General features: G+C 48.9%; 1 protein-coding gene across 1 annotated transcript in view; it reads right to left on the reverse strand.

Annotated features, from left to right (window-relative positions):
* LOC138453423 (CD109 antigen-like) overlaps nucleotides 1-17,878 on the reverse strand; it is a 1,481,241-nt gene that overhangs the window by 1,146,409 nt on the left and 316,954 nt on the right. Inside the window, exon 8 of the mRNA XM_069606256.1 lies at nucleotides 14,784-14,880. Within this exon, the coding sequence (XP_069462357.1) occupies nucleotides 14,784-14,880 (97 nt within the window). The remainder of the gene's footprint in view (nucleotides 1-14,783; nucleotides 14,881-17,878) is intronic.

Below are 17,878 nucleotides of genomic sequence, written 5' to 3' on the forward strand. Positions count from 1 at the left end.
CCGGACGTGACGTCAGGGGTAGGGGAGGGACGAGGGCAGGTTCGGCAGTTCCGCCGATGTGGTGAATAAAGAAAGTTGCATGATACCCGGCTCCCGCGTATCCTTCCTGCGCAAGCAGGGCCTTCTACTAGGGGACGCTTCAGGTCGAAGCGGCGTCCCAACACTGGCGACGAGCGGGCACGGATCCCTGCTGGCAGCGTGCCGAGGTCTGCGGCCGAGCAGTTCAGCGCGTCAGCGCACCTCGGGCACGACGGCCGACTTCACACGGCCCCGCCTCCCGCATGACATAGGCCTGGAGTTCGGCCTACGGGAGCACCAGAATCACGGGAGCACCATGTGCGCGCGGCCCCGCCTCCCGCATGACAAAGCCCACAAGATTCACAAGGGCGCCCACGGCACACGGGCGCTCCGAAATCACGGGAGCCCTCGCCACGTGATACGGACCTGTTCTCCACACGCGGGTGCGCACGCGAAGGTGTGCCGGCGCGCCCGGTCTGCAGCAGGGAGTGGAGCAAGAGCAAGTCCATACAACCCCTCCCACGCGCGAAGTGAAGCCGCGCAGGCCGCGCGGGCCAAGTAATAAGGCTGCGCCGCAAGGAAGCGGTGAAGTGGGCAGATATAAGACACCTCACACAGCAGAAAGGCTACTGCCCAAGCACAGCCAAGGCGCCACAGCATATCGCCACACAAACTCTTCACTGCTACGCAGTCATGTCGGACACAACGACCACGCCAGCGTCCTCCTCAGGCGGGGTAGGACCGGCGTCTGGAAACGCTGACACAGCACAGGACAACAACCAGCATGCACACCAGGAAGGAGCAGCCCAAGTCATGCACATGCCCAACCCATTTGAAATCAGAGATACATCCAATCTGGGGCCCAGATGGAACATATGGCTACGGGACTTCAAGTTCTACACAGGTGCCATAGGATTGACGGACGACACGAGGCTGAAAAATACACTGTTCATGGCAGTGGGACCAGCGGTAAGAGACATTGCGGGGGAGTTGCTGAACGTAGAAACAGTCACATACGGGGAGCTACACGCCAAGCTGTCCGAATACTTCGCACCACATACAAACGTGGATTATGAGCGCCACATGTTCCACACAACAAGACAGGATAAAGGGGAATCCATAGACAGTTTTGTGATGCGACTACGCATCAAACTGAAACATTGTGAATTCCATAGGTACTCCAATGAAGAGGCGCTCAGGTCCCAAGTAATAGCTGGATGCCTCTCACAGCCTTTTCGCAAACAACTTCTACAGAAACAACGATCGCTAGAAGAAATCCTGGCGCTGGCTCGCATGGAAGCAGCGGTGGACTCGCAATTGGACAGCCTCGGAAAAGTGTCCATACACCAACCCAGTGACAACACTGAAGCGATCAATAAGCTGTATACCCACCCAAGTCAAGCCAACAAACACCCCGATGCCACATGTTTTAAATGTGGCTATGAATACCCACACACAGGAACATGCCCGGCTGTAGGGCAAAAGTGTGCCGCATGCGGGGGAATGGACCACTACAGGGCCATGTGTAAGAACGCCCCAACCCACTCAACTTCCAAACATCGCTACCAAGAAAGGCGCCGGCCCACCCCACAGAGCCCGCCCAGAGCGGCAGTAGACAGCGAAAGACAGCGCGCCAGGAAAGAAGAAGGCGACCGCAGAAGTCGATATACACGCGAAGATAAACGGTCGTCAGAGGACACGAGAAGATCACACAGGCGGCGTTTTGTAAGATACGTGGAGACCAGATCCCCCACCAGTACAGACACCCTTTCGTCAGAGGAGGATCAGAGAAGGAAAGGTTACGTATGGGCCCTACAGGACAACACGGCGGCCACCCAACACAGCCCCATTTTGACACTCCAGGTAAATTACACCCCACTGAAGTTTCTCGTTGGCACCGGAGCGACGGTTAACGTTATCAGTGAAAGCGCATATCAGTCCTTGGCCACCCAGCCAAAGATCAGAAAGGCCACGGTTGACATATACCCCTATGGATCCACGACACCCCTGCCATGCAAAGGCATGATCACAGCCAGATGCACACACAAAGGACACTCGGCGAAGATCCCGCTGTACATTTTAGACACAGAAGCCAACAGCGGGTGTATACTGAGCTTCCGGACAGCAGTGGACATGGGACTGATACACATCCTATACCAGTTGATGGCCCACAAGTACTTCACAAAACCGGACTCAATCGAACAATCGTTCCCAAAACTCTTCACCGGCCTAGGCAAGCTGCGAAACCGGAAAGTGCACCTCCACATCAACCCTCAGGTCAAACCGGTGGCCCAACACTATTGAGGCATCCCGTTTAACATCCAGAGACAAGTGGAAGAGGAGTTGGTCAAGCTCATCAAAATGAATGTTATAGAACCCGTAGCAGGCCCGACGCCATGGGTATCGCTCATCGCCCCCGTCCCAAAGAAGTCACCAGAAGGATCCATATGGTTATGCGTCGATATGCGCAGAGCCAACACAGCCATCGAAAGGGAGCGGCATCAAGCGCCCAGGATCACGGACATGATTCACCTCCTTCATGGGGCGAGGATCTTCTCCAAGTTAGACCTCACAAAAGGTTACCACCAAATTGAAATAGCGCCGGAATCCCGTTACATCACCACATTTGTCACTCATCTCGGCCTGTTTCAATACAAAAGACTCAGTTTTGGCATTTCCTCGGCCGCCGAGATCTTTCAGGAGGAGATTCACAAAGTCATCAGGCACGTCCCTAACTGTCTGAACTATTCAGACGACGTCCTAGTCTACGGCAAGTCACAGGAAGAACATGACCTAGCACTACACAGGGTATGCCAAGCGCTGGACGACGCAGGGCTCACCTTAAACAAGTCCAAGTGCGAGTTCTCTAAAGGATCGCTGAGGTTCTTCGGGCACATCTTCTCAGATAAAGGCATGAGACCCGACCCGGAGAAAGTGGAGGCCCTCAACTCAGCCACGCCCCCCGTAAACACCACCGACCTCAGGTCGTTTCTAGGACTGGCCAGCTACTGCTCCAGATACCTGAAAGACTACGCCACAGTCAGCAATCCCCTGCGCCTACTCACCAGGAAGGACACGCCATTCACATGGTCGAAGGAGTGTCAAGCAGCGTTCGAAGCGATACGAAAGGCCATCGCACAGGCAGAAGACATGGCATATTTTGATGCCAGTCGTGACACCAAGCTGATAGTGGATGCCAGCCCGGTGGGACTAGGTGCCATATTGACCCAGAAAGATCCCAAGGAGCCACACATCACGCACGTGGTAGCGTACGCCAGCAGGAGCCTGACGACCACAGAACAGGCATACTCTCAGGCCAAAAAAGAGAGCCTCGCGGTCATCTAGGCTTGCGAATACTTTCATCTCTTCCTGTTTGGCAAAGAGTTCACCATCATCACGGACCACCAGGCACTACTCACCATATACGGCAGCCCGAAGGCCAGGATGCCACCGAGAATTGCCAGATGGGGCCTCCGCTTACAGGATTACAGGTTCATCATACAGCACCGGCCAGGAAAGGAAGAAAACCCAGCGGACTATCTCTCCCGGCATCCCATGCCCACGACGGCGTCTCAACCGTCCATAGCGGACGCATACATAAATTACATCATACACCACCTACAACCACTCCCCGTAGGGTGGCTGGAGCTATCAATCCAATCAGAAGCAGACTCAGCGCTGCGAATCGCCTGACACTGCCTACAGATGGACAAGACGGCCCTCATGAAACATCAAGCCAGAGGGGAATCGGACACCACGAGGGAAGACATCAAGTGGCTGGAACAAGTCCGCGACGAGTTGACCGTGGTAGAGGATAACGCCATACTAAAAGGTTGTAAGGTCATCGTCCCGAGAACGCTCCGGGAGAGGATAGTACACCTAGCGCATGAAGGACACAGGGGCGTAGTCGCCACAAAGCGCCTCCTTCGCCAGAAAGTCTGGTTCCCTCAACTCGATCGCTTGGTGGAAACCATAGTGGGCAACTGCCACGTTTGTGCGCAAGTGGCGCCCCCACCACACCCAAACCCATTACAATCCTCACCGCTACCAAACAAAGTGTGGGAAGAGCTAGCAATAGGCCTATTCGGACCACTGAACAACGGGACACATGTGGTCGTACTCATGGACGAACATTCAAGATACCCGGACGCCCAAATAGTAGAGAGCAGTGCCACAGCATGTGTCATTCCAGTTATCGACAGGATGCTCTCTGCCTATGGCATCCCCAAGATCATAAAGTCCGACAACGGTCCCACATTCATAAGTCAAGACTTTCAGCAATTTGCAAAATACATGGGGTTTCAACATCGACGCATAACCCCCCGATGGCCACAGGCCAACGGTATGGTCGAAAGATTCATGGACAACATAAAGAGGACCCTCCAAATAGCCCATGTGCAAAACAAGCCATTCGAACAGGCCCTCAATCAATTACTACGAGAATACAGGCACACCCCCCACAGCACGACGGAAGTATGCCCCGCAGATCTGATGTTCCGAAGACCGGTCACCACGCGACTACCTGAAGACCCGAGACCACAAGATCCAACACCACTTGAACAAGAAGCGCAAGCAAATGACACCGCGAGGAAAGCGAAGACAAAAGAGATCACAGACAGGAAAAGAAGGGCCCGGGAGAACATAATGCAACTAGGAGACGAAGTATGGCTCAGGCAACCCAAGAATCGGAAAGAGGAAGCCACCTTCGCACCCACGCCCCTGGTCGTGACACACAAGAAGGGCTCTATGGTCACAGCACAAAGAGACGACCGCTCAACGATAACCAGGAACAGCTCGCACTTCAAACGAGTCAGACTGACTCCAGCAGCCAATGGACCTGGGACAGAGATAGCGATGAGGACAGACCACGCGAAGAAGCGTACCAAGGAGACGGGGAAGAGTCAGAAGGCGAGGCGCCCCTCTCCACACTCGCCAGGGACGAACCGACCCCGAGCAAGACAACCCGACCGCAGAGAAGTCGTATGAAGCCGATGCGACTCATATAGGAGATAGGGTAAGAAGGGAGCCCCTCAACTAACATGTTAAAAAGGGGGGAGATGTCAGGTTGCCCACATCGTTGTGTGGGCGGACCCCTGTTGGGTCCCACAGGACATGACGTCCCGGACGTGACGTCAGGGGTAGGGGAGGGACGAGGGCAGGTTCGGCAGTTCCGCCGATGTGGTGAATAAAGAAAGTTGCATGATACCCGGCTCCCGCGTATCCTTCCTGCGCAAGCAGGGCCTTCTACTAGGGGACGCTTCAGGTCGAAGCGGCGCCCCAACAGATAGCTCAGGGGTAATGAGCTGACCAGTTGCCGCTCACTCCAAATAGAGAAGTCAGACTAATACAAGTGTAAATTATTGTGCAGGTTTGTTACCTTTACCAACCTGCCCTGGAGGTCTGGTCACTTGCATGCTTAGAAGTGGTGGAAGAGCCCAGGTGGCACTTGGCTTTACTTTTACAGGCAAGCAGCATTTCAAGATTGCATCTACCACAGTATCACTGACAGAATGAAACCATGCTGTAATAGCAATGTCACCACCAGTGATTGATAAACCTACCATGTGTCTCACTTCACCCAGGGGATCAGGGACCAATGCACCATAGACACTGCTCGAGACTCAAGTCCAATCCTTACTTGGCTCCCGAGTCCTGACTGGGATTGCCTCGATCCTCACGTTGGAAACAGAATTGAACCGAACCACCCATGGGGCAGGGCAGGGGGGGGGGCTTTCCTTGGTCTGGCTTGTTGGTGGGTGTAGGATTATTTCGGATCCGTCCAAGAAGGGAGCTCTGCCTCTGTAATCTGCAGGCATTGGTCATGGAGCCCCCCTAAAGAAATAGCATTCAGGGGCGTGGTTGCACATGCTGCTGGCCTTGCAGCCTTCTGTCTCAAGGTAGAATTTGCTGTTTCCAATGCTACCTAATACCAAAAGTGCCCATGGCTAGCTCCCAAATGTGATTGGACCAGGACCACCTCCCCTAACCCCTCATTGCACTTCCTGCCTCCGTCAACTAAGCTCACCTCATTCTCCAGAGTCGAGTGTGTCTCTGGAATGGGAAACTGAATGTTAACAAATTTAAGTTGAAAAGTCAAGGTGTGATTTTTAACACCACTGTACCAAAGGACCAGGCAGCAGCCCAGGCAGCCTCGACGTCATGTGAAAACTGCACTGCTGCCCACTGAGCAGGCTGGCAGCCGGGCCCTATGTTTTATAATGATCATGCAAACAAAGCAGTAAAAGAAATAACATTACACAAATACTGGGCAGTGGGCAGGCTCACAGCATGATCGAGAAGAATGAGAGACCCAGCCAGCCACGGTCGCTGCACATGCCGATTCAAAGGCCCAGCCACTCAGCAGAAACCTGAAACAAGCTGTGCATGCAGAGTCTATGGACCGACCATCACTGATCCTTTAACAGGCCTGCGTCACAGTCAATCAGGTCAAGTAACCAATGCACACAAATCACACATAATCTTGCTTGGTTCAGGTGGATGACAGGTGGCAAGGCCAGGGATGTGCTCCTGATCTGAGTGTTAAACCAGAGGGGGCAGTCGCACCTCGCCCTACCCCATTAGAGCCCCTAGCTATTGTAGCATCCCCTTTCTATTGCTCTCTACGTTAATGGGGACAGTCCTCTGTCCATGGTGAGCGCCTGGGCTCGGCAAGGGTAGGCGGGGCTACCGCCCAACATTCTGCAGTTGCGCTATAGAATTAAAGAGGGTTGACACGCCACCACATGTGGCTCCTGTCTTCATTTATATGAGTGTTGCCTGTTTGATTGTCCTTAACCAATGTAACACTGGCGACGAGGTTTGAACAAACGCGTGTTGGAAGTGTTGGCAGTGCGAACCGCTCCCGTCGGAGCCGCCTGCTGTTATCCTGCAGCCGTGCAAGCAGCGCCAGCAGCCCAGAGGACTCATCTACATGCCTACAATAATAAAAGTGAGGGATTCACACCTGAAAATAAACCCTGCGGCATCATTCGCTACGAGGGATCACCCGTGCAAACACTCCCACAACAATCACATGGCAAGGGATTGCCTGCACTCACCTGCTACAGCCACATCAGCACATGCTCCACATGCCTCAAAGCCCCAATCTCAGTGCACACAGTGTTGAAATCACTGCAACATGTCAGGGGATGAGGCAGTTGCCAGCTCCTCCTCGCAAGCCTCCCCACCCCATATCTCCCAGCCACATGAAAAGGCAGAATGGGGAAATGAATAACTTCAGCTACAGGCGGCTCCTCATTCGACATCACTGACACCAGCAGCTTAGTGCCGCGGTGGAACCAATGGCTTCAGGAGCTTCAAATATATATTGATGCAACAGGAGTGAGGGAAGAGCGCTGCCTCAGGGGAATACTGCTGCACTTGTTAGGACCAGTAGTCTGCGACATCATGCTTGAAATGCCACAAAGCTCCACCACCACGTTTCAAGGTATTATTGACTCCATGAAAGACTATTTAGCCCCCCACTGCATAACGTGGATTATGAACACCACATTCTTCATACGTCCAAACAAGAAAAAGGTGAAACCCTAGGCAATTTAGTCATGAGACTCAGGAAAAGGGTTCAATATTGTGACTTTGAACATTACTCAATTGAGGAAGCTCTAAAATCGCAAACAATTGCTGGGTGCAAGTCAGCAGAATTTTGGAAAAAGCTACTGCAGAGGACCGGATCACTAGAGGAAATACTACAATTAGCCAGAGCGGACATGGATCTCTCCAAGCAAACCGCATCATCAGGAAACATTCAAATTATGCAAACGTTGTCCACTGTGCCACTATGTTAGATCCAGGCATCGGAACGAGAAAATAGTAACGAGCAAAGGAAATGCTACAGATGTGGCTACAATTTCCCTCATGTAGGGCCCTGCCCAGCATTTGGTCAAAGTGTGACAGTGAAAACCATTTCCAGTCCGTCTGTAAAAATGTCAGATACTATCAGAGGCCTACGAACTAGAGTGGGAAAAGCAGGAGGCTTGCTCCCGCTCCAGACAGCTGACATCACCGACAAGCAGAAGGAGAGAATCCCCTCGCAGTTTCCGACAAACAAGAGACTGGAGAGATGAACCCCGAAGAAGGAGATCGTCTGAAATCACGAAAAAAGAGATCCACAAGGCACAAAGTCCGATACAGTGAAGTTTCATCAAGACGCTGAAACCCATCGGACTCATCGTCGCCTAGCGGTGACCGCAAATGAGGGTATGTACATGCCCTAGGCAACAAAACAGCGACAGAATATAGCCTGACATTATTATTGCAACTTTATGGCAGCCCCCGAGAATACCTGATCGATACTGGGGCGACCGTAAATTTAGTCAACGAAGCAACATACCAAGGCCTCAAATGCAAAAAAACACTACAGCCATCTGACATCGACATTTATTCATCTGGAGCAAACACACCGTTAAAATGCAAAGGCATGTTCAAAACCACCTGCTTGTACAAGGACAAACTAGCAAAACTATTGATATACGTAATAGAGGGAAAGGGACCAGGTGGCAGCATCCTCAGCTTCAAGTCTGCCATACAGATGGGTCTGGTACACATCATGTACCAAATCATGACAGCATATACAACGAGCCCAAAAGACATGATGTAACTGTTCCCAGCCTTATTCCAAGGACTTAGCTGGCTCAAAGGGAAACAATTCAAATGACACATCAATCGCGACATCAAACCGGTGGCACAACATTACAGAGGAATACCTTTGAACATCCAGAAGCAAGTAGAGGACGAAATACAGACTTTCTTCTATCAAACATCATAGAGCATGCAACCGGACCCACGCCATGGGTGTCTTAATAAGGGCTTTCACCAGCTTGAGCTACATCCCGACTCCCGATACATAACTACGTTCTCCACCAACGTGTGATTATTTTGCTACAAGCGACTCAGCTTTGGAGTGTCCTCGGCTGCAGAAACTTTTCAGAATGAGATACACCACAATCAAGCACGTCCCACAGTGTCTCAATTATAGTGATGACATTCTAGTATTTGAGACCACCCAAGAGTCTGACGATGCATTGAGGCGCGTGTGCATGGTGCTGGAACAAGCAAACCTAACGCTGAATGTTTACAAATGTGAACTCAATAAGACAATGCTCAAATGCTTTGGCCACATTTTATCACAGGATGGCCTCCAACCTGACCCAGAAAAATGTCAAGCGCTTGTAGACGCACCTACGCCACAATCCATTTCAGCCGTCCGTTCCTTCCTGGGGGTGGCCAGTTACTGTACTTGATATATACAGGACTTTGCATCCGTTAGCACCCCACGAACACATCTCACAGGAAACTGACAAGAGTTCACATGGTCAAACGACTGTGAGGATGCCTTCCAGGAAATAAAACGTCAGATTGCATCGGCCTCGTGTGTGGCATACTATGACCCAAACTTAGAAACAGAACTCACTGTCGATGAGGGTCCAGTCAGATTAGGAGCAATCCTTGCACAATTCAAGCCTGGCTCTCCTTCAACAGAATCACGCCAAATTGCAGTATATTCCAGCCGCAGCCTATCGCCGGCAGAATGCACATGCTCGCAGCCTGAAAAAGAGAGTTTAGCTGTTGGGTGGACCTGCGAGCACTACCACCTGTTTCTGTATGGACAAAATGTTACCACCATCAAAACCCATCAGGTCCTCACGACAATATAAGGAAAGTCGACAGCAAAAATGCCCCGCAAATTGCCAGGTGCAGACTCTGCCTCCAAAAATACTCCTTCAAAACATTGCACCGACCTGGAAAAGAAAACAACCCGGCAGATTTCCTATCAAGAAACCCTCTGCCTGCTAAAGATTAATCACAATCTCACAAAGCAGACCAATATGTCAATTAGCAACGCACTTCCCAAGTCAGTCACTATCTCAAAACTCCTCCACAACCCCAAGAAGGACCGGGTCTTCTCCAAAGTCAAAGAACAAATATTCTTTGGCAGATGGCACAACACAAAACAAATGGAAACGATCATTTAGGAGCGAGAACAAAAACAACTCTGGACACTCAATCTTCTGAAGCATGCCCTGTCGCAGAAGGTCTGCTACTAAAGGAAGACTCGCTAGTGCTCCCACACAAAGTACAAGACTGAGTCATTGATATAGCCCATACCGGACACAGGGGGATAGTATCCACCAAACGACAACTGCGCATAAAAGTGTGGTTCCCCAAATGGACACTAAAGTGGAAGAAGTCCTGGTGAAGTGTACAATATGCAAGGCGGTTGCTCCCTCCACATTCCCAGAACCACTAAAGATGACAGCCATGCCGACTCAAGTATGGAATGAAGTGGCAGTCGATCTGCTTGGGCCCCTTCCCAAGGGCAAGCACGTCTTGGTAATCACGGATGAGATATCATGTTTCCCAGAGGTACACTTGATACGCTCCATGGCAGCACATGCTGTCATTCCAGCTCTGGACAAACCTTCAATGATTACGGCATCCCAACAGTCGTAAAGTCTGACAATGGTCCACCGTTTAGTGGACAAGAATTCAGAATGTTTGTTGAACACAGGAAACTTAACCCACTATGGCCACAGGCGAATGGCACCATTGAACGCTTCATGGCAATTCTGAAACGCATACTACAAATATGCTCCATCACCAGAAGATCGGTCATGAAAGCGATCTGCAACCTACTGCAGGACTATCGGAACACCCCTCACAGTTCCACTGGAGTGTGTCCGTCTGAACCGAAGTTTGGCAGAAACGTCAGAACCAACATCCCGCATTGAAGCACAAATTAAACATCCGCTGATACAGAACTAAAGGCAAGAGAGAAGAACAGAGAGAGTAAAGAAAGAATGAAACGATAAGCGGATGCAAGGAGGAGGGCAAAGGAATCAGAAGTATGCTTTGGGGATCAAGTACTAGTGCGACAAGCACAAGGGTCCAAAGAGACACCCGCATTCAACCCATGACAATCACCCATATAAAGGGATCCATGGTGACAGCAGCAAGCTCACAAGGTACGATCACCCGAAACTCCTAATTTTTCAAACGGCTGGAAAGTGAAACAACACTGCAGAATGAAGAGAGTGTCTCATCTGATGATGACTCCAATAGCTGCTCTGATTTCATGGACGCTGATGTGGACACAGACAATAGTGACCGTGAGAGGGAGGATCACCTCTCAGTGAATCACAGCCCTTCCAAAAGAACAATACAAAGTCAGACGTTTATTGTTAAAGCGAAGGGGAGATGTAGCGTCCCCTTTCTACTGCTCTCTGCGTTGATAAGGGGACAGTCCTCTGTCCATGGCGAGCGCCTGGAATCGTCATGGGTAGGCAGGGCTACCGCCAAACGTTCGGCTGTTGCTATAGAATTAAAGAGGGTTGACACGCCACCACATGCGGCTCCCGTCTTTATTTATATGCGTTTCGGCTGTTTGATTGTCCTTAATCGATATAACAGCTACGTCACTGGGATCTTATGCAAAACATTGCTGGGGAGGTTAAGTCTATGGTCCCGTTTATGGAATTTCAATGAAAGCAGGCAACCAAACCCAAAAGGAAGTAATCAGGAGCACAGAGGGTGACAATGCAGAGAGCAAACACGCTGCAAAAGCGCATAACAGTATATATTAATATAATTGCTGACACCATGGTCAAAAATCCTGCTGGAGCTTCAAAAGTGTCAGCATAGTTCTCCGTCACTCGCTGCATGTTTAGTTCCTTACTTACATATCTTGCTGTATAGCTCTTCCTGCCCGATTCTAAGTGCTGCAAAAATAGGAATTTGAAAATGACTGAATACAGTAGTAGTAGTCAATCCATCGGGGCAGGGTTGAGAGCCAGAGTTCTTCAGACAGAGGACACAGATATCTGTGGTGAAGGTTTAACTCGTTGGCCTCTCTTAGAATTTTTTTTGGGTGAATCGAAATATAAAGTGGAATGTTGTTGATTGGTAGCACAATGGTTTAATCTTCTCTCATGTGTAAAACAATGCAGGGCGGTGGAAAATTCTGCTCTGACAATGATTTTTAACGGGAAACTGTGCAATCTCGATTGGCGCTCTATTTAAAATATCAATAAATAATCTGCTGTAAAGCTGTAACATGCTATACATTATTTAAGGGGGTGGCAGAAGAGTAAAGCTACTCTTTCTTCTTTGTGGTTTGAGGAGATACATATGAGCATTGTAATGTCTCAAATTGCCTTTAAAACTGAACAAGGCTTCCTTGGGGCTCCTGTCATTTTTTACTGTGGAGAGGTCATGCTGTCACTTGCTGTGATATTACTTATGGAAATGAGGACAGCTTCCCATTTTGTTCTGGCCAAGGACGAGGAGCCTGCTCTGAGGTAAAGCAACACCAAAATGGGGCTGCTTTGGAAATGTGCTGTTTGAAGACAGGCACAGGGGGCAGTGGACAGTGCCACTAACTCACTAGGAGCATTGGCGGGGAAGTACGAAGTGACGCCTGTGCCCCGGAGGAGCCTGCTCGCCTTTGAACATTCAAATTGATTAACAAAGAATAGGCTGACACGTATACTTCGGGCAGGTTTCTAAGAAATGGAAATTGCCTGGAGTTTGCACTTATGTGCTGTTTTGTTCCCTCCATGCAATAGTCTACCCTACAGGATACGTGAATTTCAAGACTTGGGCACATTGCCCCCTGAAGAGCCCTGATGATAAACTGGTCTGAGGACTGAATGGCATTCTATAGATTGGGGGTGTGTGAGTGCATGTGTTTGTAAGGGATGGTGTGTGCAGGGTAGCGGGTGCTTGTAAGGGCATGAGAGAGGGAGAGTATGTGTATGCAAGGGTGTGAGAGTGTGTGTGTTGGGAGCAAAAGTGTGATGTGTTCATGCACAATAGGCCAGTGTGACGACAGTGTGCGTCTGGTGAAAGTGGCACAGGGGGCAAAATGAGATGTATGGGTGAGTGTCGGCACAGGAGGAATTAGACTGACTGGGATCAACCAGAGAAAGAGGGGTCTGGGAGGTACTCAGGGCTTGGCCAGGCAGTAGCGGATCGAGGATCTGGGAGGATGGACTTCCTGATACTCTTTGAGACAGTCTAGAAAAAGGTCGCTTTTTTGAAGCTCTCATAAGTTCTATTGGCGTGTCTCCCTCACTCTTTCTCTACTATGCCTCTTTCTTTCCATCCCACATGCTCGCTATCTGTTTGTCATGCTTGTTTTGCCACTATCGCCTCGTCTTCCCCTTCTATCCTTTGCCTTCATCGCTCAGTCTCCCTTGGTTTTGCGTCTCTTCACAGTCTCTTTTTCTCTGCCTCCATCTCCTGCCCCTTCGGACTTTCTCTCTCTCTCCATCTCTCTCTGTCTCTCTCTCCTGCTCATGCATTTTTTGACCCCTCATTGTTTCTCTTTCTGTCTGCTTTGCTCTTATTCAGTGGCTTCTGCTTTTTCACTCTAGGGGCCTCATTACGACTTTGGAGGTAGCCGTGTCCGGGTCCGACCTGGTGGAGTGGGGACTTACAGGGACATTCCGCCCTTGGCGGACCCGGTAAGTCCCCATTCCAAATGCCATTTCCCCATTCCCATTTGAACCACCATAGGGCTCAATGGGAATGCGGAAGGTGCTAATTACGGGCCTTCTAATGACAGGCCCGTAATTAGCACCCTGGTCCCCTAACGGGACCCGTAAGGGACGTGTGGTCCGACCACACGTCCCTTGCGGTTCCCGCTAAGGGACCTCGGAATTGGACCTAAGGGATTACCAGCACCGGTCTCCTTATTGGTGCCCGGTATCCCTTACCGGCCACCTCGGAATGAGGCCCTAGGTCACACGTGCACTAGTTTTCCGTCCATTCTATTCTCCTGCTGTCTATTTTCTTCTCTCTCTCTCCTCGCCCCTCTGACACACTCTTTCTTTTCCCATTCCTATCAATTTTTCCAGTCTTTTGGTTTCCTCTTTTGCTTTCTCCAAGTTTCTCCATGTTTTTTTCCATAGCTCACTTTTGTAGCGTCCACTCTTTTCCTGTTTTTTTCACTCCCCCTTCTTCCCTTTCTCTCTTGACCATTTTTCATTGTTTTAACCCTTCCTTCTGTCTACCGTCCCAACCCCCAATTTACGGACTTTGTCACCCTATTAATAAAGGCACAAATTAAGCACGATTTGTCATTTTATTCTTTTAACTGTCGCTAGAGATCCTGAGCTCCAAACTGTAAATGCAGTGCGTTCAGCAAAGAAAAGTGAATGGAGATGGGGCAAGTTTTCAAAACAATGCAGATGTTTTATCATAGCGGAACAGCAGGATGTCAGGTGCCGACATGGCACAGGTACGCGTGAAACACTCGGGCTGCATTCAATCAGCAGCCCAGAGTGAAATCTTTGTTTATTTTTGCTGGCATTTTCAGGTTTATAGCGCCAATTGCATTCACCCACATGTACCCGCTCATCCATCAATTCATACAACCAGGTTCACCCACTAATTCATCCATCTGTACTCATCTGTGATCATTTATCCACTCACCCATCCATGCGCCACCTTCACAATACCCGCTAGTCCACTCATTCATATTCACCCACTCATTCATACAACGATGTCCACCTAATAATCCAGCCAGGCTGCACCATACAACCATATGCATCCACTCACCCATCCACCTTCACCCACTCATCCTCCCACTGGCCCATACAGTCATACTCATGTATCTAGCCATACAACACTATTTAGCATCTCCCTACTCATTCACACACTTATAAAAAATTGCAGACCTATTGGCTTTGGCAGTGCTTGTTATACATGTTTTAGACAAATTACTGTAAAAGCGGAGAAACACTCACGGTATAGGTTTTTTTAATCTGCATTTTCATTTTCTCAGATGACATAGGTGACAGGGTGACAATCGCCTTTCCTTTCACAGGCTTTCCATAGGTGTATCTGAAATGTTAAATCCATTGTCAAACTTACTCAGTAGATGAAGGACGATGACGCATATAAACATTAATATTAAGAACATGTTTTTATTACTAGACGTGAATGTTTGACACACCATCGTAATAGAACTGTTGACTGATCCGAAGGCTACAAATAAACCATGATTAACCAAAAGTAACTGACTTCATTGATTTCTTTGCATTACCAACTCATTGATATGGTATGATATTGCATTTAAAACGCGCCTGTATGATCTAATAGTTTATTTATATAGCGCCTATACACAATGTGTTTCAAAGCGCTTCACAGCAAGGGAGGGAACAAGGGAAAAAATACAATGACAATCTAATATGGCCATGAACAACAAGAATGTGAAATGAACTATCGTATTCGGCCTGTACACAAGTGTTTCTAGGCGCCACAAGGGGGCGGGGCGGGCACAGGGAAGACAAAACAAATTATCTTACTAGGCCATGTGACATTCATATCGTGCAAGTGCGACAATGAGAGGTGCAGGGGGAAGGGTTAGGGAGAAGTGCAAGGGGGTGGGGGGAGTGCGGTCAGGGCCAGTAAGGATCTGGCTAAGTGCAAATCGGCAGCGGGGGCTGTAGCGGTTACAGATTACAGACCCGAAGTGTGCACGGAGACTGAGGGCAGTGCAAGGGGGCTGGTCATAGAGGAGCCTGGCACCTAGTGAGAATAAGGGTACCAAGCCACCAGTCAGCACCTCAGACAGAAAGGTTAGCAGGGGAGCGTGAGAGAGAAGGTAGAGGAGAAAAGGAGTGTCTTGAGCTGCTTCCGGAACTTCAGGTGGTCCGGCTCAAGTCTGAGAGGGGCAGGGAAGCTGTTTGAGGGAGGTACCTGCAGAGGAGAGAGATCTACCTGCGACACTCTGTCTGGAGAAGCGTCTGGCACTTAGAGAATTAGAGGTAGCTGAGTGAAGGGTTCGAGAAGGAAGGTACTTAGGCAGATTTGGATGAAGTGCGGGCCCCATCCCCAGAAAGTCTTCTGGATGATGCAGATGGTCTTGAACTTGATCCTTGCACCCACCGGGAGCCAGTGTAGAGATTTCAGGGCTGGAGAGGTACAATCCCTAGGCTTGAGGCCAAGGACAAGTCTTGCAGTCCTGTACTGGATTAGTTTCAGAGAGCGCAGAGTAGAGGCAGGCAGATTGACAAAGAGGCTATTACAGTAGTCCAGTTGGAACCATCAAGGCACCTTGTGGCATAAGCAGATACTGCGCAGTTGCAGTTTAGAAAATGAGATTAAAGGGAAAAGCGCAAGCCTTCTACCATTATTTTACTCCAATTCCCTGCATTTCCCTGCACGCATTATTCTTTAGAAAATGGCAAGCGGGAGGGGGCGTGGCTAGGCGCAGAACGGTAATGGCAGACTAACTGATCCAGCTCCAATATGAGCTAAAATGTTGCCAGAGATGATTTAATCTATGTTTTTCTCACTCACTTGATGTGAGGACCCGCAAAATAACTACTAGCTCTCTGGTATGGTTTCACACCCAGGTTTGCGGTTGTCATGATATGAGAGAACCGTGGGAGCCGGCGAAGCAGAGTCCCGTGACTGAACAGCCGCATTCCTCTTCACGCAGTCTGGACGCATCGTCATGTGGCAGCAGTGCTTTTCTGAAGGCCGGTTTTCCTCACAACATGGGCCTAATTGCTCATTTACATCTAGTGGAAATAAAAAGATACTGCCAACTCTTACATCAAAACAGGATATCTCAGTTGTCTCACAGAGGCATTAACGTCTATTTTGGATATGGAACATCTTGTTATATGCGGTCACAAGAGAATTTAGGAGCATACAGTCTCATTCACTATATTAGTGGAATGTGCATCCTTGCAACATTTTAGAGCTATATGTCAAGGTTGGATTTAAATATTGCAAACAGTTTGAATACTACTGGCTATTATTGCAGCAGCTGTTTGGAAAATTTGGGACCCGTAAGGTGTCTGGTATTTAGCCAAAGCATATACCTATTTGAGCATTAGATAATATTCACTTGGTCTGCAATAGTGTTTGTGTGATTTTATGTGCTATGGCCTCTCAGAAAAGTACAACAAAAGGAGCTGAAACAAGGAGGTCCCTGCATCAGCTACCTCGAATCTTAAGAAGCCAAAAAGTCAATCTCTGCCACCTGCCCTGCTGTTATTAGAGGCTACTATGGAAGCCATCGTACAAGAAATAAGAACTTTGAAACCCGTTATGGAAGTCACTAACAATAAACACCAGCAGTTGCACGATAGGTGGTCTAATTTTAAAGCACGAATTGTTGAGGTGGAAAGAATAGGGAATGTGGAGGATGTTATACAGCATTACGCAGTGTGCCATATCCTTAGAAAAATCGGTCGTTGTGCCTTCAAAAGCAAAATGAAGACCTAGAGAACAGAAACCGTAGAAATAATCTCTGCATTTTTGGTCTACCAGAGGGAGCTGAAGGCAATGGTGTGGTTCAGTTCTTAAGAAAAATGCTTCCGAATATCCTCAAGCGTCACTAGTCTCTTTCTTTGAATATTCAAAGAGCTCAATGGATTGGCTTAGAAAAACCTGAGCTACATCTGAAATCTGGCCTGTGGACAATGATCTTTCTATTACTTGAATATACACAGCTTCAGTTGATTATAAAGAAAGTAAAGCAAATTAATCTTCTAACATGGAACAGCGACTTATATGACAAGATGTTTCTATAATAATGGGTAAGAGAAGGAAATAACTTATCCATTCAGCCAGCTCTCAAACAAATGAATGCCAGATTCGGCTTGGTACATGCCTGCACTTTCAAAGTGACTATTAAATGCAAAACATCTGCATTTCAGGATCCCGGTGATCTAAATAATTGTATACGGTCATTCAAAATGGAGGAAATGGATACCACAAACCAAACTCAAGATCAGCAGCCAGCTAATTCATGAGAGGTCAGAGTCTTATTAACATTTCTTATGGTTGTCGCCGGAAACAATTAGCTTTATCCAAATAATGAGTG

The sequence above is a fragment of the Ambystoma mexicanum genome, chromosome 4p (assembly GCF_040938575.1).
Source record: "Ambystoma mexicanum isolate Mex_15411 chromosome 4p, UKY_AmexF1_1, whole genome shotgun sequence".
Classification (NCBI taxonomy): Eukaryota; Metazoa; Chordata; class Amphibia; order Caudata; family Ambystomatidae; genus Ambystoma; species Ambystoma mexicanum.